Source organism: Bos grunniens, chromosome 3 (genome assembly GCF_055505025.1).
Source record: "Bos grunniens cultivar Pamir isolate PY7600 chromosome 3, Bosgru_T2T1.0, whole genome shotgun sequence".
Taxonomy (NCBI): Eukaryota; Metazoa; Chordata; class Mammalia; order Artiodactyla; family Bovidae; genus Bos; species Bos grunniens.
The window spans coordinates 29,741,540-29,769,482 of record NC_141167.1 but is presented as its reverse complement, the minus strand read 5'-3'; the positions used below and the strand labels follow the sequence as shown (position 1 = coordinate 29,769,482).

Genomic DNA, 27,943 nt, shown 5'->3' with positions numbered 1-27,943 from the left:
TTAAGATCCTGGGAGAGAGAGAGGAGGAGGAGCACAGGAAGGTAGGCAGGGCCTCCAAAGCTGTCTTTGGGACATTCCAGGCCTGCAGGAGCTGTCCTGCCAGGGAAAGAATTAGGTGCTGCTAAGCCTCCTACCTCCCACCCGATCCCAGCTCTCAGAGCCTCAGGAGACACTACCCTTCAAGGGGTATTCTCCCCAGAGGGTCATCATGGCCAACAAGAAGGGGTGCTGGAAGTGGGCTATTGTCGGCGGTGTCAGTGCGGCTGTGGTATTCGCCATCGCGATGGTCCTGGGCTTCTCGCTGCAGAAGAACACCACCTTGCCAGGTAGGAGCACCCAGTCATGCCATCTGCTTGGCTTCCTCCATCCCTCACTCTTTGCCCCCATAAGGTTCTGTTCCCATCGACAGACCTGATGGCCTCCGCTCTCCTCCCTGTTGTTGTTCAGTTGCTAAGTCGTGTCCAGCTCTTTGTGACCCCATGGACTGTAGCACGCCAGGCTTTCCTGTCCTTCACCACCACCATGTCCGTTGAGTCGGTAATGCCATCCAACCGTCTCATCCTCTGTTGCCCCCTTCTCTTCCTGCCCTCAACCTTTCCCAGCATCAGAGTCTTTTCTAGTGAGTCGGCTCTTCTCATCAGGTGGCCAAAATATTGGCGTTTCAGCTTCAGCATCAGTCCTTCCAATGAGTATTCAAGGTTGGTTTCCTTCAGGATTGACTTATCCTCCATCCACAGCTCTACTTGCCCCACCAAGATTTGATCTCCAATAAACAGTCTCGTTAGCTTTGTTTCCCTTCCTCTTTACCAGGCTTCAGCTATCCTTCCATGCTCCTGGATGAACACTTATTATTGGAGGGCCATGCAGGCATCACACTCAGTGGACTGAGCTGAACTTACCCTCACATCCCTGCACCCTCTCCTGCTGAAGGGCCTTCCATCCACATGGGGACCTCCTTCTGTCTCATGCCTGTATCTTCAGTCCTGTGCCTCGAGGCTTCTTCCTTCCCATCCTCTATCTCCATTCCCTGCTCACCCTAACCTCTCAGCTCCCCCTCTCCTGCTGCACCCCTGCCTCAGCCCACCCCTTCCCACACAATCTCAGCCACCAGCCTGCTCTCGCCAATCCATGCTCGCCCTGCCACTAAGGAGCACTTTCTAAACACAAACTTGTTTGCTATCTCCAGCACATACCCCATTTTTTTTTTTTTTTGCCGGCACCCAGGGAATACCAGACCACCTTACCTGCCTCCTGAGAAATCTGTATGCAGGTCAAGTAGCAACAGTTAGAACTGGACATGGAAAAACAAATAGACTGGTTCCAAATTGGAAAAAGATTACATCAAGGCTGTATGTTGTCACTGTGCTTATTTAACTTATATGCAGAGTACATCTTGTGAAATGCCAGGCTGGATGAAGCACAAGCTGGAATCAAGATTGCTGGGAGAAATATCAATAACCTCAGACACACAGATGACACCATCCTTATAGCAGAAAGCAAAGAACTAAGGAGCTTCTTGGTGAAAGTGAAAGAGGAGAGTGAAAAAGTTGGCTTAAAACTCAACATTCAGAAAACTAAGATCATGGCATCTGGTCCCATCACTTCATGGCAAATAGATGGGGAAACAGTGGGAACAGTGGCTGACTTTATTTTTGGTGGCTCCAAAATCACTGCAGATGGTGACTGCAGCCATAAAACTAAAAAATGCTTGCTCCTTGGATGAAAAGCTATGACCAACCTAGACAGCATATTAAAAAGCAGAGACATTACTTTGCCAACAAAGGTCCACCTAGTCAAGGCTATGGTTTTTCCAGTAGTCATGTATGGATGTGAGAGTTAGACCATAAAGAAAGCTGAGTGCAGAAGAATTGATGCTTTTGAACTGTGGTGTTGGAGAAGATTCTTGAGAGTCCTTTGGACTGCAAGGAGATCAAACCAATCAATCCTAAAACTCCAATACTTTGGCCACCTGATGTGAAGAACTGACTCATTTGAAAAGACCCTGATGCTGGGAAAGATTGAAGGCAGGAGGAGAAGGGGACGACAGAGGATGAGATGGTTGGATGGCATCACCGACTCAATGGACATGAGTTTGAGCAAGTTCCGGGAGTTGGTGATGGACAAGGAAGCCTAGCATGCTGCAGTCTATGGGGTCTCAAAGAGTCAGACACGTCTGAGTGACTGACTGAACTGAGGGTCATTTACAGCTGGATCACAGGCCTCTTTTCCAATCTTGTCCTATCTCATTTCTCTGTATCTGTACCAGAGCAATGGCCATTCTTTTATGCAACCACACATTTCCTATGACCATACCTTTGCTTATACTTTTCCTCTCTGTCTGGAATAACCTAGTCCCCTCTTTTGGTTAAATTTACACACCCATCCTTCTAGGTCTCCCTCAAATATTCCCTTATCAGTGAACTTTCCAATGTCCCCAGGCTGGCCCAGAGCATCCTTGTGCTCAGGACCCCACATGTTTCTCTCTCCTGGCACTGACGACTCTGGGGTCCACTGTCTATGCTAGACGGCAGGCTGGACATGGCCCCAGGGCCCAGAGAGGGTTAGTAGGATGTACAGACAAGAGCCTTGGGCTTGGGCAAGAACTGATGCTAACGGCCTCCTTGGCCTTGATTCCAGGCTGTGAACAGGATGGGACCTGCCGCTCTGACGCAGACATGCTGGACTACCTGCTAAGCTTGGGTCAGATCAGCCAGAGGGATGGCCTGCTGGTCACCTGGTACCACCGTGCCAACAGCAAGGAGCAGATGAAGGCTGCCCTCAGCAGTAAGTCCAGTTGCCAGGATGGGGCAGGCTGGGGCAGAGGCGGAGAAGATGGAGGGAGAGTGGAGGCGAGGCTCACAGCATTACCTGTGAGGTAGCATTAAGATGGGTATGGCCGCGTTCTTGCCATCATCCACTTGAGAAAGTGAGGCTTCACTGGTTATGTGACTGGCTCAGGTTGTAGGGCGATGTCTGGGTCCAAGGTCACATCCTGCTCTCCCTCCCAGGCCTTGCCAGGAGACAACTTGCCTGCTAAGGAGGCCTTTGCTCTCAAATCTGAGGAACCAGAAGATGTGTTTGAATTCTAGCACTACCAAAACGAGTGTAAAAGTCTGAGCGAATTATCTTAATATAACTCCTGAGCCTCCGATCCACAGTGATGATGGCAACCAGTCAGCCACACCCCCTGTGGGGACACACACACTCAGTTACACTGGGGCTCCTGGTACCAAAAGCTGCCTGTTTTGTGGGTGCCATCCCTCAGAAGAAAAATGGGGGCTCAGAAAAGTTAAGTGACTTAACCGAAATTCACAGTAAGGTCACAATGTTTGAAAGTGGCTAAGCCAACATTGTGGGTTTCCATGGTGGTTTGGTGGTAAAGAATCCACCTGCCAATGCAAGAGATGCAGGTTTGATCCCTTGGTTGGGAAGATCCCCTGGACAAGGAAATGGCAAGCCACTCCAGTATTCTTGCCTGGGAAATCCCATAGACAGAAGAGCCTGGTGGGCTACAGCCCATGGAGTATCAAGAGTCAGATACGACTTAGTGACTAAACAATGACAACAAGCCAGCATCAGAAACCCCATACTCTGAATCACTGCATCATGCCTGGCCCAGTTCAGCAGGGGAGACCAGTTTTTCAGCACTGTGGGAAAGCTCGTTAAATCATGTTCACGAACGTGCTTGTTAATTCTAAAGCAGTGACTATTTGAGATGGAAAGAAGGGTCCCCAGTTTGAGCATGCTTCAGAAGAGAGTTTCAGATTCAGTGGCTCTGGGGTGGGGCCTGAGAATTTGCATGGCGCAGATGTTGCTGACCCCGAGATCACACCTTGAGAACCACTGCTCTACTTTTAGAAAAGTGAGATCCTGAATGGGAGAGGGTCTTGTCCATGGTCACACAGTAGGTCTGAAGCAGAATAAGACCCAGGCTCAAGGCCTCTGACTCTTACCTCCTTCAGAGTCACCAAGGCCTGGGAGTAAGTGACTGGGGAAGGATTGCTGAATGAATGAATGAGTCCTTAGAAAGACCTCCTGGAGGAGGCAGGCTTGGTCATCAGCAAAGGGGAAGGCATCGCAGGCTGGGTGGAGCCAGTTTGCTGCTGCTTCAGGATTGGGAGACCAATGGTCAGATTTCAGTGATAAGGCGGAGAGAGAATTCCCTGGCAAGAGGGAGAACTCTTATCTGGGAGATAAGGCCTGAGGGAAGGCAAAGAGGCTCTGCCAGCCTCAGGCTCATCTCAGGTAAGTCCTGGCACAGCAGATAAGGATCAGGCCCCACCAAGTTGTGACCTTGGCCAAGAAGAAAGCTAAGGGCCCCAACCAAGCAGTGCCCAACAGCATGGAGCATGCTGAGGCGCCTGTCAGTATAGCCACAGGGGTGGGAAGGACCCAAGGCCCAGTTTCCCCGCTGCAGGTCCTGCTAGGTCCCCAGGGTAGGTCTATGGGAGGAGGGTGGCTCCACAGCTGGGGTAGGGATCCTGAGGGGAAGCAATGGTAGGCCAGAGTTAGACTGGTGAAGTCACACCGGACATCTACGTGGATGGGAGGGGCCAGAGCAAAGGCTTGGGAGGCAGACAGAAGTGGGCTCAAATTCTACATTTCACCATTTACCAAAGGAGTGGTTTGGGACAAGTGACTTCACCCATCTGCAGCTCAGTTTTTCCTCTGCCAAATGTGGACTGGTAGGATGAAAGCAGGGCACTTTTGGTCATGAAAGAGGTCATTATTAGTAATTATGCTGAAGCAAATGGGGACATGTGATCACCCTAGTTGAGTGAGTTAATTGTCAAGTAAAAAAGATGCACAACTTGAGAGCTGCAAGTGTTCGAGTCCTATTTTGGTCACCACAACTGTTAAATAAAAAGATGCACAATTTAAGAGTTATGAGTTAAGTTTTATCTGGAGCAAAATCAGGACTGCAGCCTGGGAGGCATCACCTCATATAGCTCTGAGAGACTGCTCCAAAGAAGTAGTGGGGGAAGGTCAACATAAAAGATTTTGGTGAAGGGGGAGTTGAATGCAACCAAATGCTTACTTTACAAGAGGTTTTCTCCTAGTCACGAGGATCTGATGTCATCATGAAGGGATTTAGTGCTTTTGTAGATATGAGGAGATGAAAGGAAAAATACCCACCTATCTAAAGACCTGTCAAACCACGCTCCCGGAGCACAGAGTAGCTCACTCCACCCTGAACTCCCTCAGCGGGTGTTGAAGGGTCACCAGCTGCAGCAGCACCGGATTCAATCTCCACAGAAGCAGAGGGCAAGTGCCCTTGCTGTTCAGTCAGCGTCAAAGCTCTTGGCAAGTGCCGATTTAGAGTTGACAGTGCCCCCTTGTGGTCATAAACCAACCATACTTGGTGGTGGTTTCCTCTCCAAGCCTTGAGACCCCACGGACTGTAGCCTGCTAGGCTCCTCTCCTCTGTCCATGGGATTCTCTAGGCAAGAATACTGGAGCGGGTTGCCATTTCCTTCTCCAGGGGATCTTCCCGACCCAGGGATTGAACCCAGATCTCCTGCATTGCAGGCAGATTCTTTACTGACTGAGGAAACTTGGGAAGGCATTTCATGACCATTTTGTCCTGTACTGCTGCTGCTGCTACTGCTGCTAAGTCGCTTCAGTCGTGTCCGACTCTGTGTGACCCCAGAGATGGCAGCCCACCAGGGTCCCCCATCCCTGGGATTCTCCAGGCAAGAACACTGGAGTGTGTTGCTAGGAAGGCCCATTCCCGATTCTGAAGGTTTTTGTTGATAGGCCACTCAATGAGCTATTATTGGACTAGGTCCTAATAGTCAAAGATCTCTGGACATCTATCTTCTAGTTTTGGTCCAAAAAAGTAAGATTCCCTCTCATTGCATCTTCCTATATCTAGAGTTACACTATTATGATCATTGATCACATATCAAGCTACACATTTGATCAACTGTTTCAAGTTTAGTCAACATTATTTTCGTTGGAGGCTCAGTCATACACTTGGTAATACAAGAAACAATAATCTTGTAAAACAGGCAAAATGCAAATAATACAACTAACAACATTAGCAGAATTATAAATAAATATTTCAGCCATGAGCCTCTTGCACCAAACCAGTTTTTTTTTTTCCAAACCAGTTTTATAAAAGATTATCAAGAATAGGGAATGAATCACTTAAGGCAGAAATCTGATTCTTCTTGTGGTTCATCAAAGGTGTTACATTAAAGGATTCATCAGGTATGAAAACACAGCATTCAGTTTGAATTATGGCACAGGTACCTCCCTGAAATGCTGCAATGATGTCAACAGCCGAGGGTTTTGTAGTACCACCTTTCTCATCATTGAGACCTCAGGGTTCAATAGGCTAATAATCTGGTTACTATCATTTGAAGTTTGTTGAGTGAAAGTTGTTAAGGCTTCAATATGATCAATTACACCCTCCAATCCCATTGAAGTCATGAAAAATAGCTGCTAAATGATCATACCAGTAGAATACAGATGTCTTGACTTATTGAGCTTGCATCAATGTTAGATTGGCTTGAGCTACCTCTAATTTGTTGTGTATATATCCTTGAGTTCATGGTAATCCCAGGCTACACCTTCCTATCCATTCCAGACGCCAAAGCCATTAATTAAAACCCCAAATCCACCAAGTCCCATATCAGTCACTCTCTCTAAGGGTAATAGTAGGCATAATTCATAAAGCACCCAGCCTAGTTTCATAATATTACTAGGTTGATTATCCTTAGAGGAGCTTTTAAACTTAAGTGACCATAGCTTGGTGTTAACCATATAGATCCATCCCATAATTGTGCGAGTTTTCCTTTTAGTAGACAAGAGGTTACAATTTTTGATTGAGACTTAGCTTGCCATTCTAATTGGAGTTTGAGTGACCCTAAGAGAAAACTTAAATCTATGGCCAGGGTCAGAGCAGGTATTATTAACTGGCCAGGTGAGAGGATCCCATACAGTAATATCATGAATAGATAGAACAGGACTAAATTATTTTCTAAAATAAATTTGCTAGGGGGTATCCAGTCAGAGCCCTGAAGGGGAAAAATCCACCAAGGTAATCCAGAAGTATTAGACACAGGTAACTGGCCACAAATCCAACAGTTGGATTGAGTTTTAAACTAGCATAGAATCATGTCCATGATAGAAAACATTTGATTTATAGGCAAAGGTCCAAGAAGTCAAGAAAACATTATAACTGATCATATGAATCAGGTCCAGCATCTTGAGCAAGCTGTCTGCTTCTAGCGTCATTTTCTTTTCATCCTAGGGTACTGCAGCTTCCTCTGATAAAAAAGTCCTTCCATCCACGCAGGAGACAGTTCCTTAAACTATGTCTTTTTCTGGTCTTGGTCACAGTCATGAGGTATCTGATCTTCATTCAAAGATAGATTACTGAGATAAGCTTCAGAAACTAATTTAGAGTGTCCTTTAAAAATTCAGTTAAATTTTACATTAATACAGCATAATAGCAAAGAACTACCAGGAAATGAGTCTTAGTAGATACAGACCTCCATTAACAAACTGGAATCTAACAATCATTGAAACATCTTTTTCTCCCTAAATTTACCCTTGTTTTTACCAAATATAACCGAATTAAGACTAGTTTGTTTGTGAAATAGGTGTTCAGTTCAGTTCAGTTCAGTTGCTGAGTCGTGTCCGACTCTTTGCAACCCCATCAACTGCAGCACGCCAGGCCTCCCTGTCCATCACCAACTCCTGGAGTCCACCCAAACCCATGTCCATTGAGTCGATGATGCCATCCAATCATCTCATCCTCTGTCGTCCCCTTCTCCTCCTGCCCTCAATCTTTCCCAGCATCCGGGTCTTTTCCAATGAGTCAGTTCTTCGCATGAGGTGGCCAAAGTACTGGAGTTTCAGCTTCAACATCAGTCCCTCCGATGAACACCCAGGACTGATCTCCTTTAGGATGGACTGGTTGGATCTCCTTGCAGTCCAAGGGACTCTCAAGAGTCTTCTCCAACACCACAGTTCAAAAGCATCAATTCTTTGGTGCTCAACTTTCTTTATAGTCCAATTCTCACATCCATACATGCCACTGGAAAAACCATAGCCTTGATTAGATGGACCTTTGTTGGCAAAGTAATGTCTCTGCTTTTCAATATGCTATCTAGGTCGGTCATAACTTTCCTTCCAAGGAGCAAGCGTCTTTTAATTGCATTGCTACAATCACTATCTGCAGTGATTTTGGAATCCAGAAAAATCAAGTCAGCCACTGTTTCCACTGTTTACCCATCTATCTGCCATGAAGTGATGGGACTGGATGCCATGATCTTAGTTTTCTGAATGTTGAGCTTTAAGCCAACTTTTTCACTCTCCTCTTTTACTTTCATCAAGAGGCTCTTTAGTTCCTCTTCACTTTCTGCCATAAGGGTGGTGTCATCTGCATATCTGAGGTTATTGATATTTCTCCTGGCAATCTTGATTCCAGCTTGTGCTTGTTCCAGCCCAGTGTTTCTCATGATATACTCTGCATAGAAGTTAAATAAGCAGGGTAACAATATACAGCCTTGACGTACTCCTTTTCCTATTTGGAACCAGTCTGTTGTTCCATGTCCAGTTCTGTTGTTTCCTGACCTGGCATATAGGTTTCTTAAAAGGCAGGTCAGGTGGTCTGGCATGCCCATCTCTTTCAGAAGTATCCACAGTTTATTGCGATCTACATAGTCAAAGGCTTTGGCATAGTCAATAAAGCAGAAATAGATGTTTTTCTGGAACTCTCTTGCTTTTTTGATGATCCAGCGGATGTTGGCAATTTGATCTCTGGTTCCTCTGCCTTTTCTAAAACCATCTTGAACATCTGGAAGTTCACAGTTCACGTATTGCTGAAGCCTGGAGTGGTGTCAATAAATTTGGCCTGATGATTTATGTAAGCATAATTGATCATAGGCTTTTTTTTCTTTGCCAAAGCTTTTATAGCATCTCAGACTGAACTTTTAAAATAAAACCTTTCAGAGCTAAGAAAGTCACACCAAAGGCTGATCACAGATTTCACCTTTCACCTAACAGATCTAGGTGGATTCCGCCCTTCTCAAGGTCTCCAAAATTCCTTGAGATTTCTGTAGCTGTTATCGATATAACTTTCCTAGCTTATCTGATAAAGTTACTAGAAGCAGAGTTTCCAGTTTCTGGAGGGGTCAGATAGAGAGAAAAGATAAATGTTTCAATTTGTTTCTAAAGTATAATTTTAGCAAATTATTGTCATAATTAATTTGAGGGGAAGGTTTTTCTTGCACCTGGAAAACACAGATTCAAACCAGTAATTTTTCATACAGAAACCACAAAAGTTATTAGCATGTTCGCCAGTTCATTCAGTCCTTTCGTTAACCTTTGTGAAGTCACCAGGTTTTCCATTAGAATCCTTTCATTATTTACCCAGTTCAGAAACTTATATTTATCCAAAAGTCCTTTTTATAAATCTTCTTGAGGAGGAAGCATTTTTGCGAAACTTGGTTAAGTGCTGTGACAACACTTTAAGATAGTAGCTAGAATTATGACTGATAGCATTTACCAAGATATATCAGAACTTTAGGAACTCCATATAGTTTCTAATATATCTAAATTAGTAACATTTACCATACAATATAACCCGAGATTTATTACTCACTTAGCAATACTTCCCATGTGATTCTGTATTCAATATGAATCTAGAATAACATTTGGGATGTTTCAGGGGCCCTCTTAGCTAGAAGCCGAAAGTGCTTCATTTGAATTATTTAGGAAGTTTTGTCGGAGAAGGCAATGGCACCCCACTCCAGTACTCTTGCCTGGAAAATCCCATGGATGGAAGAGCCTGGTGGGCTACACAGTCCATGGGGTCTCTAAGAGTCGGACACGACTGAGCGACTTCACTTTCATTTTTCACTCTCATGCATTGGAGAAGGAAATGGCAACCCACTCCAGTGTTCTTGCCTGGAGAATCCCAGGGACGGGGGAGCCTGGTGGGCTGCCGTCTATGGGGTTGCACAGAGTCGGACACGACTGAAGGGACTTAGCAGCAGGAAGTTTTGTCAACAAATATCAAAAAGGCTTAGAACATTCAGTCAGGTAGGATTATAGGTCACTGTGAAACAGTAACTATTCTACAATGAAGGATTTCAGAACAGATCATTTAAGAGATAAAGAAACTTAAATCTATTACCAAGGCAGTTCAACATCTGAAGATAGAGAAAAGCCAAATTTAAGCTTTTGTACCAGCTTACTTTTAACTTCATTTAAACATAAACTTAATTAAATTTATTTTAAACTTAGTCCTAACCACCCACAAAATTCTTTTCTCGGGGTCTGCTTTCCACAAATCTTCTTATCACTTTCTGTACCCAATACTTTGTTCTCCCATCCTGAAACAGCCACCTGTAAGTCAGACCTACTTGCTTTTCCCTTCATAAAATGCAATTCCATTCCTCACATCTTCTTTGCTGAAAATATACATCCTACTTTCCTTAAGCAACCAAAAACTGACCTTTATATTAGCATTCTGTAGATTGGTGAGCATAAATACCAGTGATTATTTCCAAAAACCTTTTCTTTCTTAGAGAGAACCTTTTAGGAAGGTACCAAACATTATTCATTAATAGTCCCAAATCTCTAGGGGAAAATTAGTGTTCAGTGATAAATGCTTCAAAATCTTATTTTATTTGGAAATGACCTAGCTATTCAATAGACTCCCATTACTTAGTTTAGTATAGCCCTTAGAATTTCTTTTTTTTTTTTTTTTCCCTGAGAAGTGCTTGCTTTTTATTTATTTTTATATGATATTATACATGTTTTAATGCCATTCTCCCAAATCATCCCACCCTCTCCCTCTCCCACAGAGTCCAAAAGACTGTTCTATACATCTGTGTCTCTTTTGCTGTCTCACATACAGGGTTGTTGTTACCATCTTTCTAAATTCCATATATATGCGTTAGTGTACTCTATTGGTGTTTTTCTTTCTGGCTTACTTCACTCTGTATAATAGGCTCTAGTTTCATCCACCTCATTAGAACTGATTCAAATGTATTCTTTTTAATGGCTGAGTAATACTCCATTGTGTATATGTACCACAGCTTTCTTATCCATTCATCTGCTGATAGACATCTAGGTTGCTTCCATGTCCTGGCTATTATAAACAGTGCTGGGATGAACATTGGGGTACATGTGTCTCTTTCAATTCTGGTTTCCTCGGTGTGTATGCCCAGCAGTGGGATTGCTGGGTCATATGGCAGTTCTATTTCCAGTTTTTTAAGGAATCTCCACACGGTTCTCCATAGTTAGCCCTTAGAATTTCAAGTTACCCCAATCTACAGAGTATTTTAGACAGACATTCCTAAAGCATAATTATTCTTAATAGAGTTTATCTAAAAGTTCACCTCATTTATATTTTTTAGAAGTTTTTTTACTTGAGGAATTTCCTTGCTGACAAAATTGTAACAGATATACTATTTAACTTACATTAAACCTAGACACAATGAAAATACTCTGCTTAATGTTAATGTTAGTGACTCTTAGACATGTATATATTAGTTAGATTAATAAACAAACATTAATGCCAGGTATTTAATACTCGATATGCCAGCAAATTTGGAAAACTCAGCAGTGGCCACAGGACTGGAAAAGGTCAGTTTTCATTCCAATCCCAAAGAAAGACAATGTCAAACAATGTTCAAACTACCACACAATTGCACTCATCTCACATGCTAGCAAAGTAATGCTCAAAAGACTCCAAGCAGGCTTCAATAATACGTGAACCGTGAACTTCCAGATGTTCAAGTTGGATTTAGAAAAGGCAGAGGAACCAGAGATCAAATTGCCAACATCCATTGGATCATTGAAAAAAGCAAGAGACTTCCAGAAAAATATTTACTTCTGCTTTATTGACTACACCAAAGCCTTTGACTGTGTGAATCACAATAAACTGTGGAAAATTCTTAAAGAGATGAGAATACCAGACCACCTGACCTGCCTCCTGAGAAATCTGTATGCAAGTCAAGAAGCAACAGTTAGAACTGTACATGGAACAACAGACTGGTTCCAAATTGGGAAACGAGTACGTCAAGGCTGTATGTTGTTACCCTGCTTATTCAACTTATTTGCAGAGTACATCTTGTGAAATGCCAGGCTGGATGAAGCACAGGCTGGAATCAAGATTTCTGGGAGGAATATCAATAACCTCAGATATGCAGATAACATCACCCTTATGGAAGAAAGTAAAGAAGAACTAAAGAGCCTCTTGATGAAAGTAAAAGAGGAGAGTGAAAAAGTTGGCTTAAAGCTCAACATTCAGAAAACTAAGATCATGGCATCTGGTCCCATCACTTCATGGAAAATAGATGGCAAAACAATGGAAACAGTGGCTGACTTTATTTTTGGGCTCCAAAATCACTGCAGACAGTGACTGCAGCCATGAAATTAAAAGACGCTTGCTCCTTGGAAGAAAAGCTATGACTAACCTAGACAGCATATTAAAAAGCAGAGACATTACTTTGTCAGCAAAGGTCCATCTAGTCAAAACTATGTTTTTTCCAATAGTCATGTATAGATATGACAGTTAGACTATAAAGAAAGCTGAGTGCCAAAGAATTGATGCTTTTGAACTGTGGTGTTGGAGAAGACTCTTGAGAGTCCCTTGGACTACAAGGAGATCCAACTAGTCAATCCTAAAGGAAATCAGTCCTGAATATTCACTGGAAAGACTGATGCTGAAGCTGAAACTCCAGTACTTTGGCCACCTGATGTGAAGAACTGATTCATTGAAAAAGACCCTGATGCTGGGAAAGATCGAAGGCGAGAGGAGAAGGGGATGACAGAGGATGAGATGGTTGGATAGCATCACCAACTCAATGGACATGAGTTTGAGTAAGCTCTGGGAGTTAGTGATGGACAGGGAAGCCTGGCGTGCTGCAGTCCCTGGGGTCAAAAAGACTGAGCGACTGAACTGAACTGTACTGATTTAATACTGAATATTTCCCAGTTCATGTGAACTTGAAATTCTTTTAGGTTGATTTATCTCTTATTTAGAATTGCTTGATTTGTAAGCGCTTACTTTTTTTTAAGTTATGACAAAGCTAGACAGTGTATTGAAAAGCAGAGACACTACTCTGCTCTTAAAGGTTCTTACAGTCAAGGCTGTGGTCTTCCAGTGATCACATACACTTGTGAGAGCTGGACCATGAAGAAGGCAGAGTGACAAAGAATTGATGCCTTCAGACTGTGGTGCTGGAAAAGACTCCTGAGAGTCCCTTGGAGAGTCTCCTTGGACAGCAAGGAGATCAAACCAATCAATCTTAAGGGAAATCAACCCTGAATACTCATTGGACCATGGGGTCGCAAAGACTCGGACATGACTGAAGGGCTGAACAACAAAAATGGTTTTTCCAGTAGTCATGTATGGATGTGAGAGTGGGATCATGAAGAGGGTCGAGTGCCAAAGAATTGATGCTTTTGAACTATGGTGTTGGAGAAGACTCTTGAGAGTCCCTTGGACTGCAAGGAGATCAAGCCAGTCAATCCTAAAGGAAATCAATCCTGAATATTCATTGGAAGGACTGATGCTGAAGCTCCAAAACTTTGGCTACCTGATATGAAGAGCCAATTCATTAGAAAAGACCCTGATGCTAGGAAAGATTGGAGGCAGGAAGAGAAGGGGACAACAGAGGACAAGATGGTTGGATGGCATCACTGACTCAATGGACATGTTTGAGCAAGCTTCGGGAGATGAAGGACAGGGAAGCCTGGCATGCTGCAGCCCATGGGATTGCAAAGAGTCAGACACTAATGAACAACTGAACAATAATGGATAAGTTATCTAGAAAACTCTGGTCTCAAGGCATAGGAGGAGTTATTTCTCAGGGCAAGAATTCTTAAAGAGATTTTTTTTTAAAGCTTTCTCTGGAGTCTAAAGAATTGTGACCACACTGTCAAAAATCGTCTTTATTTTTCTGTGATCATAGTTTTATAGCCAGAATTTAGACCTGATAGTGCTCAAATTATATGCAGAGTACACCATGAGAAACGCTGGGCTGGAACAAGCACAAGCTGGAATCAAGATTGCTGGGAGAAATAGCAATCACCTCACATATGCAGATGATACCACCCTTATGGCAGAAGTGAAGAGGAACTCAAAGCCTCTTGATGAAAGTGAAAGAGGAGAGTGAAAAAGTTGGCTTAAAGCTCAACATTCAGAAAACGAAGATCATGGCACCCAGTCCCACCACTTCATGGGAAATAGATGGGGAAGCAGTGGAAACAGTGTCAGACTTTATTTTTCTGGGCTCCAAAATCACTGCAGATGGTGATTGCAGGCATGAAATTAAAAGAGGCTTACTCCTTGGAAGGAAAGTTATGACCAACCTAGATAGCATATTGAAAAGCAGAGACATTACTTTGCTAACAAAGGTCCATCTAATCAAGGCTATGGTTTTTCCAGTGGTCATGTATGGATGTGAGAGTTGGACTGTGAAAAAAGCTGAGCACCGAAGAATTGATGCTTTTGAACTGTGGTGTTGGAGAAGACTCTTGAGAGTCCCTTGGACTGCAAGGAGATCCAACCAGTCCATTCTGAAGGAGATCAGTCCTGGGTGTTCATTGGAAGGACTGATGTTGAAGCTGAAACTCCAGTACTTTGGCCACCTCATGCAAAGAGTTGACTCATTGGAAAAGGCCCTGATGCTGGGAGGGATTGGGGGCAGGAGGAGAAGGGGACGACAGAGGATGAGATGGCTGGATGGCATCACTGACTCGATGGACATGAGTTTGGGTAAACTCCGGGAGTTGGTGATGGACAGGGAGGCCTGGCGTGCTGTGATTCATGGGGTGGCAAAGAGTTGGACACGACTGAGCGACTGAACTGAACTGAACTGAACTAAGTGCTCAAATTGGCCCTGATAACAAGGGCAGATTGGTCCCAACAAGGTTTGTTCTTCTGGGGAAGTGGGGGTCTTAGTTTGCTTAGCCCCAGGCTGTTGATTATAGGAGAAAAGTCCTGGACATAAGGGAACTTCAGTCCATTTCCCTATCCTGTGTCAGTAAAGATCTGATATTTTTAGGTCACTTTTCTTGTCATTGGATCATAGCTATAGGTTGACCAGTCATTTGAAATTTTTTTCCAAGGCATTCCCAGGTGGAGTGTAGAACCTTAGAGGAAGCACTTCCCATACAAGCTCAAGCAGTTGGTACCAGATGCCTGCATGCTCAAACCAAACCAGAACCTCACCAGCCAGGAGTCACACTCCAAATAAAATAACAAGGCAAAAGGATGCCCAGAAATCAAAAGCCAAGTGGTAAGAGTGCTCCCAAAAGATGGCAAAGTGGTTGCCCAAAAATCAAAAGTCAAATGGCATAAATGCCAAATGTGACTTCCCAGTCCCACTAGACCTGTGACCTGGCAGAGTCAGTGCTAGCAGCCTTTTTTGGTTCTGATATAGTTTCAAGCAATTTCTTCTTGGTTTCCTGCAAAGAAGTTACTCTATAGTTTCCTTTCTTATACACTTCTAGATACCAAGCAAAGTAGTATGGCCGGCCTTTTCTAATCGTGGGCACAAAAATGCCAATTTTGGAATATCAAAAGAGCCCCAGTTTGGCCATTTTAGGTTGACAACTCTTTTAGTATAATTTCCCCAATTAACAAGGTCCTTGCAAATACCAGCTCCATATGCATTGGACATGAATCTGGCTGGAATGTTAGTCAGAGGTTGGCTTTCTGACACCCCTCTGTTTCTGCGTTTGAGATTCTGTTTTCCACTTTAAGCTGAATTTTTCAGGGATAAAAATCACTGGTGAAATTGTGTGGCGGGCCTGTGAGCTGAACTCCTCCAGGAGTCACCTCAGACTCGTTTTAGCTCCTCTCATGTGCCTTAGATTCTGCCTCCAGCACTCTAAGATGTCTGCTCAGGTTGCTGAATGGCCAGTTCTTAGGTGCAACCCCCAGACGAGCAAGTATTTTAATTAATAGGTGAGTTTCCCTATGGGACCACTGTACTTTTCGAAGACTAGACCTTCACCACTCCCATAAATCTCTCAGTTACCTGAGAAAACCATAGCTGGCCAGTAGAAGCCTTGTCCCTTTTCTTCAGAGCAAAGCTCTCATACATTCTCACTTTTACCCCGACAAAGCCTATAAAGGCAGTCTAACTGAGGGAAAGTGTCAGATCAGCCTCGTACCTAACCACTCAACCAAGACTGCTCAGTTCCCTACAACGGAACAACCTTGGCATCTTTCAGCTGAGCCCTGGGTATTCCTCAAGTTTTTTTCAATCCATGCCCTCTGCCCCAGGGCCTTTTCACTGGATGGATATTCTCTGGCATCTTTCAGCAAGTCTCCCACCCAGTGTCTTTCTACTGTGTGGAAAATTCTTAGTATTTTTCAACAGAGCCCAAGTCAGTGTCTAGATCATGAGTGGGTATACCCCGGATATTTCACCCGGGCCCTCTCCAGTATCTTTCCAGCTGGAAGTGGGCAGGTAACCTGCTCCACAACCAAATAAAACTCAGAATCTCAACCAATAGGGAGATTCGAAAACCAGGAGAGGCTTACCCAAATTCATCTGCACTCCCCGAGGAAGCAGATGGGCTCGAAGGGCCACTCCTGGTACCAAGGCTCCGGTTTCTCGTGGAGTTCAAGCGAGGAGGAACATCCACTCTGGGTCCTTAGTTGGTGGTCATCAGATCAGATCAGATCAGATCAGTCGCTCAGTCGTGTCCGACTCTTTGCAACCCCATGAATCGCAGCATGCCAGGCCTCCCTGTCCATCACCAACTCCCAGAGTTCACTCAGACTCACGTCCATCGAGTCAGTGATGCCATCCAGCCATCTCATCCTCTGTCGTCCCCTTCTCCTCCTGCCCCCAATCCCTCCCAGCATCAGAGTCTTTTCCAATGAGTCAACTCTTCGCATGAGGTGGCCAAAGTACTGACGTTTCAGCTTTAGCATCATTCCTTCCAAAGAAATCCCAGGGCTGATCTCCTTCAGAATGGACTGGTTGGATCTCCTTGTAGTCCAAGGGACTCTCAAGAGTCTTCTCCAACACCACAGTTCAAAAGCATCAATTCTTCAGCACTCAGCCTTCTTCACAGTCCAACTCTCACATCCATACATGACCACTGGAAAAACCATAGCCTTGACTAGACGAACCTTTATTGGCAAAGTAATGTCTCTGCTTTTCAATATGCTATCTAGGTTGGTCATAACTTTCCTCCCAAGGAGTAAGCGTCTTTTAATTTCATGGCTGCAGTCACCATCTGTAGTGATTTTGGAGCCCAAAAAAATAAAGTCTGACACTGTTTCCACTGTTTCCCCAACTATTTCCCATGAAGTGATGGGACCAGATGCCATGATCTTCGTTTTCTGAATGTTGAGCTTTAAGCCAACTTTTCACTCTCCACTTTCACTTTCATCAGGAGGCTTTTTAGTTCCTCTTCACTTTCTGCCATAAGGGTGGTGTCATCTGCATATCTGAGGTTATTGATATTTCTCCCAGCAATCTTGATTCCAGCTTGTGTTTCTTCCAGTCCGGCGTTTCTCATGATGTACTCTGCATATAAGTTAAATAAACAGGGTGAAAACATATAGCCTTGACGAACTCCTTTTCTTATTTGGAACCAGTCTGTTGTTCCATGTCCAGTTCTAACTGTCTACTAAAAAAGATGCACTACTTGAGAGTTGCGAGTTGTTTTATTTGGGGCAAAATGACGACCGCAGCCGAGAAAGCAGCACCTCAGATAGCTCTGAGAGACTGCTCCAAAGAGGTAGTGGGGGAAGGTCAATATATAAGATTTTGTTGAAGGCGGAGTTCAATGCTATCAAGTGCTTACTTTACAAGAGGTTTTCTCCTAGTCACAAGGATCTGATGTCATCGTGAAGGGATTTAGTGCTTTTCTAGATATGTGAAAGCGTTAGTCACTCAGTCGTGTCTGACTCTTTGCAGCCCCACGGACTGTAGCCCACCAGGCTCCTCTGTCCATGGGATTCTCCAGGCAAGAATACTGGAGTGGGTGGCCATTCCCTTCTCTAGGGGATTTACCCAACCCAGGGATCAAACCCTGGTCTCCTGCATTGCAGGCAGATGCTTTACGATCTGAGCCACCAGGGAAGCATGTCAAATTCCCCTATATGTAAGGATTGGGAACATAAAACCTGTTCCTAAAAATATTTCCCTGATAGCTCAGTTGGTAAAGAATCGCCTGCAATGTGGGAGACCTGGGTTCAATCCCTGGGTTGGGAAGATCCCCTGGAGAAGGGAAAGACTACCCTCTCCAGTATTCTGGCCTGGAGAATTCCATGGACTGTTTAGTCCATGGGGTCGCAAAGAGTCGGACATGACTGGGCGACTTTCACTTCAAAGACTTGTCCCACCAGGTTCCCTGCAGCACAGAGTGCCTCACTCCACGTGAACTCCTTCAGGGGGTGTTGAAGGTCAACAGCGGAGCCGCACACTAGCAGTCTTGGGCTCAGGGTCTGCACGCTCCTCCATGGCACCCCTCTGCCGGATGTGATGTGTAGAGCACCTGGTGTGGGGGGGAGGGGAGGGAGGGCCTCGGAGCTTCCTGTGGGCTCCCTGTGGAGAGCAGCATTCTTCACCTGACTGTACCTCTGAGGACCAAGGCTCCTACTGTGGAAGCAGGCACCTGCTCCTGTCCTCATCTCCTCTTCCCTCATACCCCACCCCCCGACCCCGCAAACAAGTTGGCTCCCAGATTCAGGATCTGGAAGGCCCCGAACAGGTGTGAATGGCCGTGCAGGAGGAAGCTGGGTCCAGGTGCTGATCACAAGGAGGCAGGTTAGGTCCATCTGTCTTTAGTCCCCCTCACTGAGCATTCGCTGGGCCCCTGCTCTGCACCCAGCTTGAGAGGAGGTGTAGAAACGAGTGAGACGCGGTCCTGAGTTCAGGGGCTACCAGCATCTCAAGGGAGGCAGCTGGTGCAGGTCAAGCAAGGCAGCAGCTTCAGAGACTCACCAGGACTGAGACCTGGGTTCCAGCCCTGGCTCCCTCCCAGTATACCGCCACCTTCCCCAGACCGGACCTGGCCCATTTTAGATGGGGAAGGAGACCTCTCAGCATCCATTCTCTTTAGCTACCCTCTTATCTGCCCAGCTACCCACCTGGGGCCTGACTTCTCTGGGCCTTGCTGGGCCCCAAACCCCTCTGGATCCCTCTCAGCATTCCTGGGTAACCAAGTTAAGACAAGAAAACCATAGAAATAAAAATTACCTTCATATAGCCCTTCACAGTTTACAACCTGTTTTTGTTTTTAATTTTTTAATACAACATAATTTATGTCCACGTGCTGTAGTTAAAGCCCAGAGAGATTCATCCCCATCTTGTCAGTGAGGACACCAAAGATTCCGGAGCACTGGGCCAGAGATATAATATGCGGATGAAATGGGACAGTGCAAAGTGCCTGAAACAGTGCTGGGGACAGCCTGGCACTCAGCTTCCTCTCCCTTCTGGAAATCCAGACACCTAGGCTTAGAGAAATTTGCAAAAATTCTCTGCAACTTTGTGCAAGCTCTTTTACTTTTCTGGACCTGGGCTGGTTGAACTTAACTTTTTTCTCTTTTGGCTGCACTGTGAGGCCTGTGGGATCCTAGTTCCTCGACCAGGAACCAAACCTATGCCATCTGCACTGGGAAGACAGAGTCTTAGCCACCGGACCACCAGGGAAGTCCCTGATCTCAGCTTTCTCCATCATTCATTTAGCCAGTCTTGTACCATCCAACAAACACTTCTGAAGCTCCTTTTTTAGGCCTGGTACCATCTTGGCACTGGAAATCCAAGTGATGGGCACCACAGACCTGGAGCCTGCTCCTAGCCCTCAGGCTCAGGAAGGATGGTGCTATATGAGTAGTTACATGGGGGCTGAGTGCTCAAAGGATCAGCTGTCAGCCTGACTTTGACTGTGTGGTTTAGGGATGGCCTCCTTGATATTTTAAGCCAACACCCACAAATGAGCTGGAGGTGGCCTAGTAAAACTGTGGAGGGAAGAGTGTTGCCATGGCAACAGCCAGGTGTAGGAGCCCAGAGATGGGAGACAAGATATTTGAGCTTCGAGGCTCCAAGTGTGGTCTGTGGATCAGCAGTCTGGGCATCACTGGGGAGCTTGGTAGGTGTCTTGGGCCCCACCCCAGATCTACTGAGCAGAACTTGCATTTGAACAGTTCCTGGGTGGTCTGTGTGCACACTGATGTTGGAGAAACAGGAGTGGATGGAAGCTAGATATTGAGGGAGAGAGGGACTCGAGGTGAGATGGCAAAGTTTGCCAGGCCTGGTCCTATAGGACCTCACAGACTCTGCAAGCATTTGGATTGGATTCTCAGGGCTAAGGGAATTTTGATTTTGTAACAGAAGTGACAGGATCAGGTATATGGAACCGTGACTCTAGCAGCTATATGCTAAATGGACTTGGAGGGGAGCAGGGCTGCAAGTATAAAACAGAAGAGACCCCTCTGATGCCAACTGTCTTCGATGGAGCAGGAGCTCATAGCGACCCCACCCACCCTCTACACCACTCATTGATCAGAGAGCCTGGCCTGCTTTTCCCAGTCTGCTTCTCATTCAAAGTCCTTGACTCCCTTCTGGCCTGAACGCTCCCAGCAGGCATCACACAGCCACTGGAGGCGTTAACTGCGTACATTTAAAGACAAAAATAACAATTCTCAGCACTATATGGGTGCCTGGAGATGGACCAACTTATGTACTTCTGGCAGGAATATGAGTTAGATGAATTTTTCTAACAGTACTTTGATAATGTGGGCTCTAAAGATGACCCCGCAGACTTCCCTGGTGATACAGTGATTAAGAATCTACCTGCCAATGCAGGGGGCATGGGTTCCATCCCCGGTTAGGGACTAAGCTGATGCAGCACACCGAGCCTGCGTGCTGGAACAACTGAAGCCCATGCATCTGGAGCCCGTGCTCCACAAGAGAGGCACTGCAGGGAGACGCCCGTGCACAGCAGTGAAGAGTAGCCCCTGCTTTCCACAACTAGAGAAAGCCCGTGCCCAGCAATGAAGATCCAGTGCAACCAAAAATTAATTTTTTCATTAATTTTTTTAAAAAAGACCCAGCATGGCCCTGACTCAGATTCTTCAAGTCATGATAAAAAATAACCAGAAAGTCAGAATAAAATATACATCATTATCTGTTAGTAACAAAAATTCAGAGACTGCTGAGTCTTCCTAAAAATTTAGAGTCTCAGGAAAGACAGAGGAGTGGCTGACTGAGACAGGGTGACTGCTCTCAATCAGGGCTTTTGCAGGTTTTTTTCTTTTTTCATGAAAAGATTGTGAAAATGTGTCAAAATTGAAAGAAAAAGATTAAAATTATAAATGCTGAGTGGTCTCAACTGTGGAAAAACTATACATAGATTAAAATGGAAGAAAATACATCAAAAAGTGAACTATGATGGAAATGTGGGTGAATATTTCTCTTTCTGCTTTTCTGTATTTTTCAAATATTCTATAAGTGTGTAATACTTTGATGATGAGAAAAATTGCTTTAAAAAGTTTCTCTGTCCAATGCAACAGGTAATGTCATGGCCCTGGAGGCAGACATCACAATAGAAGGGCTCGGCACAGTCAACGAGACAGGAGTCCCCATCATGGCGCACCCCCCAGCCATCTACAGCGACAACACCCTAGAGCAGTGGCTGGAGGCTGTGCTGGCCTCTTCCCAGAAGGGTAAGGACTTCTCTCAGCCCCTCCCCAGCTGCCCACCCCTCTGGTCCTCAGGCCACATGTGCAGGGGTCCCTCTGCTAGGAGACTAGTCCAATGACTGTCAGGAGTTGCTCTTGCTTTAGCTTTCCAGACCACTCTAGAGGCCTGGGCTCAGGGAAGATGGGTGAAATGAGGGATGAAAAAGTGTAGGATAAGCTGCAAAGGGCCAAACATGAGCATTCAGGCTCTGAATCCATGGAACTGGATACAACATGCTCAAAGCCAATTCCACCTTCCCCTCTCCTGTCTCTTTGCCAGTAACTGTCAGAATCCAGGCATCATCCTAATGCCTCTCCCTCATTCCCTGCATCTACTCAGCTGCTGCATCTGCCAATTCTAACCCTGAAGGCTTCCCCCGATCCAGTCCCACTCACATCATCTTTCTCTTGGACCTCCTTCCTCACTGGCTTCCTGCCTCCAAACTCTACGAAGCCCCTACCTGGGTGAGCTTTCCAAAATGCCAACTGTCATGTCACTCCCTGCTTTAATCCTCCATGGCTCCCTATGTTGTCAACATATTATGATCCCCTTGGCCTGGCTTTCTAAATTCTTCTCTAATTCTTCAGTCTGACTTTGTGCTATTCAGGCTTGGGTGGCTTGGGATCCTCAGAGCCTGCCTGTCCAAGAGTCATAGTCCCTTTTCATCAGATTCTTGACAATACCTACACCTGCCCCAAATCCCAAGCCCTTAGCCATCATCTGCTTCCTCCCCTTGGGGATGAGGGATGGAAGATCACTCCTACATGGGCAAGTCCCTTCTCTCGTTGAAGCCTTCTTCACACCCACCCAGAATTCCAGCCCTGTCTTCCCTCCCACCCCTGACACACACACCATACCTCCTCTCTCTGTCCCAGGAAGTCATGTCTTCTGTTTCCTTCTTCCTTGAGCACAAGGGACCAGTTTCCCAAGCCCTTGGCCCTCTCCCCACAGGCATCAAACTAGACTTCAAGAGCATCAAGGCTGTGGGCCCCTCCCTGGACCTCCTTCGGCGGCTGACAGAGGAGGGGAAAGTTCGAAGGCCTGTGTGGATCAATGCTGACATCCAGAGGGGTCCCAATGTGGGCCTCTCAATAGAGGTCAATGCCACACAGTGAGTGTTTGCCTCTCTGCTCCAGCTGTGTCCAGTCTGTTTCCTTCAACATCGGGTACAGCAGGTGCTCAGGGGACCTTTGCTGAGTTTGCCTCCAGCCACACCATGACGTCTGACCTCTGAGCCTTCACACATGCTATTCCCTCTGCCTTGAATGCCTTTCCACCATTTCCTGGTAAACCAGCCATTACCTGCCCCAGAAACTTCCCTGATGTCCCAGGCTGCTGAGGACCCTCCCTCACACTTTCTCCTAGTAGTCCTGATTTCACTGGGCTCTCACTGGCAGATTATGGATTTGTGCCCTACTGGCACCCCACTCCAGTACTCTTGCCTGGAAAATCCCATGGATGGAGGAGCCTGGTAGGCTGCAGTCCATGGGGTTGCTACGAGTCGGACACGACTGAGTAACTTCACTTTCACTTTCCACTTTCATGCATTGGAGAAGGAAATGGCAACCCACTCCAGTGTTCTTGCCTGGAGAATCCCAGGGATGGGGGAGCCAGCTGGGCTGCCGTCTATGGGGTCGCACAGAGTCGGACACGACTGAAGCGACTTAGCAGCAGTAGCAGCAGAGTGTTTATTCCTGGACAGCAAACAGTGCCAGGGCAACCCTTGACCTCCTAGAAAGTACTAACTAAAGTCTATAAAGCACTAACTCCTTCCCCAGCCTCCCCTCCCACCCCACAAACAACCCCCAGGTCCCAGCACTGCCAACAACAGTAGCACCAGCAGCATGGTGTGCTCAAGTTTACAGAGGGCCGCATAAAAGGAGAGAATATATCTGAGTTCATCTTCCCATAGAAATGCCAGGTTGGGAGCATTTTTTCTTACCATTTTGCAGATAAGAAAGCTGACAATAATTGAGGCTCAGTCTGTTGAATGTTTATTATCTGTCACACACACTGTTTTAAGTAGTCTAGTTGTAGAGTACCATTTAACTCTTAGAATGAGAATGATGTAGGTACTATTATTTTCATTTTAGTAATACAACATACCCTACTGAGGTTAAATGATCTGCCTAAGTCTAATAATTGGCAGAGCAAACATACAAAGCCAGGTCTTTCTGACTCTAACCTCCAGATCTTTACTGTCCATCTCCATTCATCCATCCACACATCCATCCATCAAACCACCTTTCCAACCAGTCAGCTAACAATCCTTCCACCCAATATTTACCAAGTATCAAACTGAGGAGCATTTAGTAAGCAGCAGTTTGAAACTGTAGTCAGTGGCCCAAGATAAAAAAAATGATTGATCTTCTTGTAGTGAGGTTACTCAATAATCTGGGGAAGGGGAGAGAGTAACATTATTTGCCTATTAACATTTGTAAGAGTTCAAAATCTGAATGAAATTTTTAAATAATATCTGAAAGTTCAGAGACCCTCACAGCTGATAGAGCCCAGATCCCACACCCAGGGCTTTGAATTGCATCTCCACATGCACATGAGGATGTTTGAGAAGCCCTGTCCTGCCTGAAAGGATGCCGTTTTTAAGAATCAAAGAGGTTGGGTGAACTTACCAAGGTCATAAAGTCAGGACTCAAATCCAGGCCTCCCCAGCTCCAAAGCCCACGCTCTACCATGGGACTTTGAGCACCTCGTAAGCCATCCTGTTCTTCAGGACTGTGCTCTAATATCTAGATGCAATAGACCCTGCCTCTTCCTAGCACTCTGATGAGAACCCAGGAGATGAGGAAGGGGCTCTAAAAGACCAGCATCTCTGATTCTCTGCAGGTTCCTGGCCTTGGTCCAGGAGAAGTATCCTGAGGCAACCCTGTCTCCAGGCTGGACCACCTTCTACCTGCCCCTTTTCCCAAATGTGACGTACACACGGGCCATGGTGGAGAAGATGCAGGAGCTGGTGGGAGCACTGCCCCAGAGGGTGACCTTCCCCGTGCTGGCTGTCATGGCGAGGGCTGCCTGGCCCCACTTCAGCTGGCTGCTGGCCCAGTCTGACAGGTGAGAACGCCCAGGCCCCTGTCACAGCCCCCACTTCCTCCAAACCCACTCCCAGTCCTGATGCCCCAGCAGGATCCCAGATGCTGATGGTCAGAAGGGTCTCCATGACCATCTGGCCCAACCTCTGCTGGTGCTCACATCTTCCACAGCGTCCCTGCTTTCTGCTTGTGCACCTCTGGGACAGGCAGGTCACTATACCTGAAGCAGCCTGTCCATTGGAAAGTGTTGCTTTTTTATTGTTATAATTATTATCTGTTTGTTTATTTTGGACCACACTGCACAGCATGCGCGATCTTAGTTCCCCAACCAGGGATAAACAGGCATCCCCTGCAATGGAAGGCACAGTTTTACCCACTGGACCACCAGGGAAGATCCAATAAGAGTTTATATTGAGACTCAATTTGCCTCCCACAGCCTCCTCCCCTGGGAACCACCTGTTCCCCGAGGGTGCACAAACTTCACCTAGAGACTCTGCCCCTAACAGCTCTGTGGGGTTGAGGAAGCCCAGCCTCCCCCCGGCTCTGTACTGCCCCCAGCCGCCAAGCACCACCTTCCTCGGACTTTCCCCACTGGAGGCCACTGCCTTTCCTCTTCATACCTGACCTCTGATCCACCCCCACCACTCCCAGCTCCATGCCCACCTCTTCTGTCTTTCCTTCCTAAGAGAGGACCCACAAATAGACACTCCAAGTGAAGAGGCAACCCAGTCCATCTCTCCTCCTTCTCAGCCTCTGCTCTCAGTTACCCAAGGCCTCTGTGGCTTCTTCTGCCCCCAGGAAGCGGGTAGTGCCCAACACCCCCAGCTCAAGTTAACTTCTGAGCATGGGAGAGGGGCTGAGGGCTGCTGGGCGCAGACAGGCCCTAAGCCGACTCTCTGGACCCCAGGTACACCCTCACGATGTGGCAGTCGGCCTCGGACCCCGTGTCAGTGGATGACCTCCTCTACATCCGGGACAACACCGCCACCCACCAAGTCTACTATGACATCTTTGAGCCTTTCCTGTCACAGTTCAAGCAGCTCGCCAGTAGGGAGGGGTCTGCGGAGGGTGGGAAAAAGTGTATATGTATGCATGCTCAGTTGTGTCTGACTCTTTGTGATCCCATGGACTGTAGGCTCCTCTGGCCATGGGATTTTCCAGGCAAGAATACTGGAGTGGGTTGCCATTTTCTCCTCCAGGGGAAAGAAAAGGTGGTGGAGTGGAGTCTGCCGACAAAAGCACTGAGCTAGGTGGGGCAGAGCATTGGAAAGGGACAATGCTACATGAGATAAGAGGAAGGAATCATTTGAAGCATCCCTTGTATGCCAGACTCCGGGATGGAACACTAAGCTCCATAGATCCCTGAAGCAGGGATTCCATTTTACAGATAGAGAAACTGAGGTTCAGAGCAGTTATATAATTTATACAAAGTTGTTCAGCTTAAACGTGGCACAGCTCCTACTGGAAACAGCAAATTCCAAACCCCAGATGCTTCTGCTTGCAGTACAGTTCCTCTGAGGGTTGCTCTAGCATTTCAGAGAACGGCTCCTCCACTGTACCTGCTAATCAATGATGCTTGTCCCTTTGTCCAAAGCCCCTGTTCCGTTGACTCCAAACCGAGGAGAGCCTGCAATCAGGCCATCTCAAGGGGACCCATCAGACCCAACATTCCTGCTCTGGGAGCCATCTAGGTGAGGGGGAGGAATACCAGCTTGGGGCCTGACTGACTTGGCTCCATCAGGCTCCAATCCCAGCAACCCTGCCCACTGGCTGTAGGACCTTGGGCAAGTCACCCGTCATCTACACAACAGGGAACTCCAGCTCCCTGGAACTTTGCTGTGAGGCTTAGAGAGGACTCATGGTGTACAGAAGGCCTCTGTGACTGGTGGCCTCTCCACCTTGGCAATCTGACCCACAGTGAATACCTCACGGAAGCCAAGCTACTACACCGGAGGCAGCCTGATCCCTGCTCTCCAGCACCCTGGGGACGAGGGTCTGAGCGTGGAGTGGCTGGTTCCTGACATCCAGGGCAATGGAAGCACAGCAACAGTGCAGCTCCCAGGTAAGGTCTGCCTGCAGCCCCTGTGCTCCTAGCTCAACTGCAAGGGTTACCTCGGGGAAGCTACCTCAGGTCTCTGTTACCATAGCAATGCAGCTGCAAGGTTTGGGAGCAGTGTTGTCAAAAGTATGGGGCTCCTGGCATTCGAACTTGTGAGGCTTCAGTCACATGGTGCTGCAAGAGAGGCGGGCACAGGCCTCAGAGCTGAGCTAGCGGCTCATTGGGCCATTCGGATGAGCCCCAGGCACATTCACAAAGCAGCCCTTCCACCTGGAGCCCAGATCCAATCAACACACCCCATTACCTCCTGCTGTCCCTTTAACTTCAGCAAGGGCCTCTGACACCCCATGATAACCCTAACCCCAGACACTGTTGCCTCCACTACCTCTTCCAGACCGAGAAGGCATGATCCTGCTGGACGTGGGCCTCCAGAAGCCTGCAGCTGGGGACCCCGTGCCCATCGTCCGCACCCCAGATGGCCATGCCCTGATGCTGGAGTCCTGCCTGCAGCAGCTGGCCACGCACCCCAGACGCTGGGGGATCCACGTGCACATAGCAGAGCCCACTGCCCTGCGGCCATCCCTGGCCACGCTGGCCACCCTCTCTGCCCTTGGCCACCTGTCTACGCCTGTGTGGGTCGGGGCCACAGTCTCCCACGGGAGTTTCATGGTCCCCGGCTACGTGACTGGCAGGGAGTTGCTTACAGCTGTGGCCGAGGTGTTCCCCCATGTGACAGTGGCACCAGGCTGGCCCGAGGAAGTGCTGGGCAGTGGCTACACGGAACAGCTGCTCACAGACATGCTGGAGCTCTGCCAGGGCCTCTGGCAACCTGTGTCCTTCCAGCTGCAGGCTGGGCCTCTGGGCCAGAGCCCCGCTGGAGTCGTGGCCCGGCTGCTGGAAGCTTCTCCCCGGGCCACGGTCACGGTGGAACACAGCCCTGGCCGGGGCCTCTATGCGTCTGTGCGGGCAGCGCTGCTGGCAGCCAGGGCCGTGAAGAAGACCCGAGTCTACTACAGGCTACCCCAGAGCTACCGCCAAGACTTGCTGGCGGATGTTGGCACACACTGAGCACCCAGGTGGCCTGGTGGACCCCCGCTTCCCACGGGGAGGCAGGAAGGAATAAATGCCTCTGCTTCCTCAGTGCACTGCACGCATGT

The 27,943-nt window shown here is 46.9% G+C and overlaps 1 protein-coding gene across 1 annotated transcript; it reads left to right on the top strand.

Moving 5' to 3' along the window:
* The first annotated feature begins 29 nt into the window (after window positions 1-29).
* Window positions 30-27,931, top strand: LOC147375395 (protein FAM151A-like). Its single transcript, XM_086389902.1, has 8 exons — window positions 30-326; window positions 2,638-2,784; window positions 21,512-21,664; window positions 22,632-22,791; window positions 24,525-24,749; window positions 25,635-25,774; window positions 26,646-26,789; window positions 27,181-27,931. The coding sequence occupies exons 1-8, from the start codon at window positions 209-211 to the stop codon at window positions 27,852-27,854; spliced, it is 1,761 nt and encodes a 586-aa protein (XP_086246028.1). The 5' UTR covers window positions 30-208; the 3' UTR covers window positions 27,855-27,931.
* The last annotated feature ends 12 nt before the right edge of the window (window positions 27,932-27,943 follow it).

Bases quoted from the DNA above. Each gene is read 5' to 3' on its own strand.
- LOC147375395 (XM_086389902.1), top strand. From the start codon at position 209: ATGGCCAACAAGAAGGGGTGCTGGAAGTGGGCTATTGTCGGCGGTGTC. The intron at 24,750-25,634 runs GTGAGAACGCCC...TCTGGACCCCAG, and splicing joins CTGCTGGCCCAGTCTGACAG to GTACACCCTCACGATGTGGC. The intron at 25,775-26,645 runs GTAGGGAGGGGT...TCTGACCCACAG, and splicing joins ACAGTTCAAGCAGCTCGCCA to TGAATACCTCACGGAAGCCA.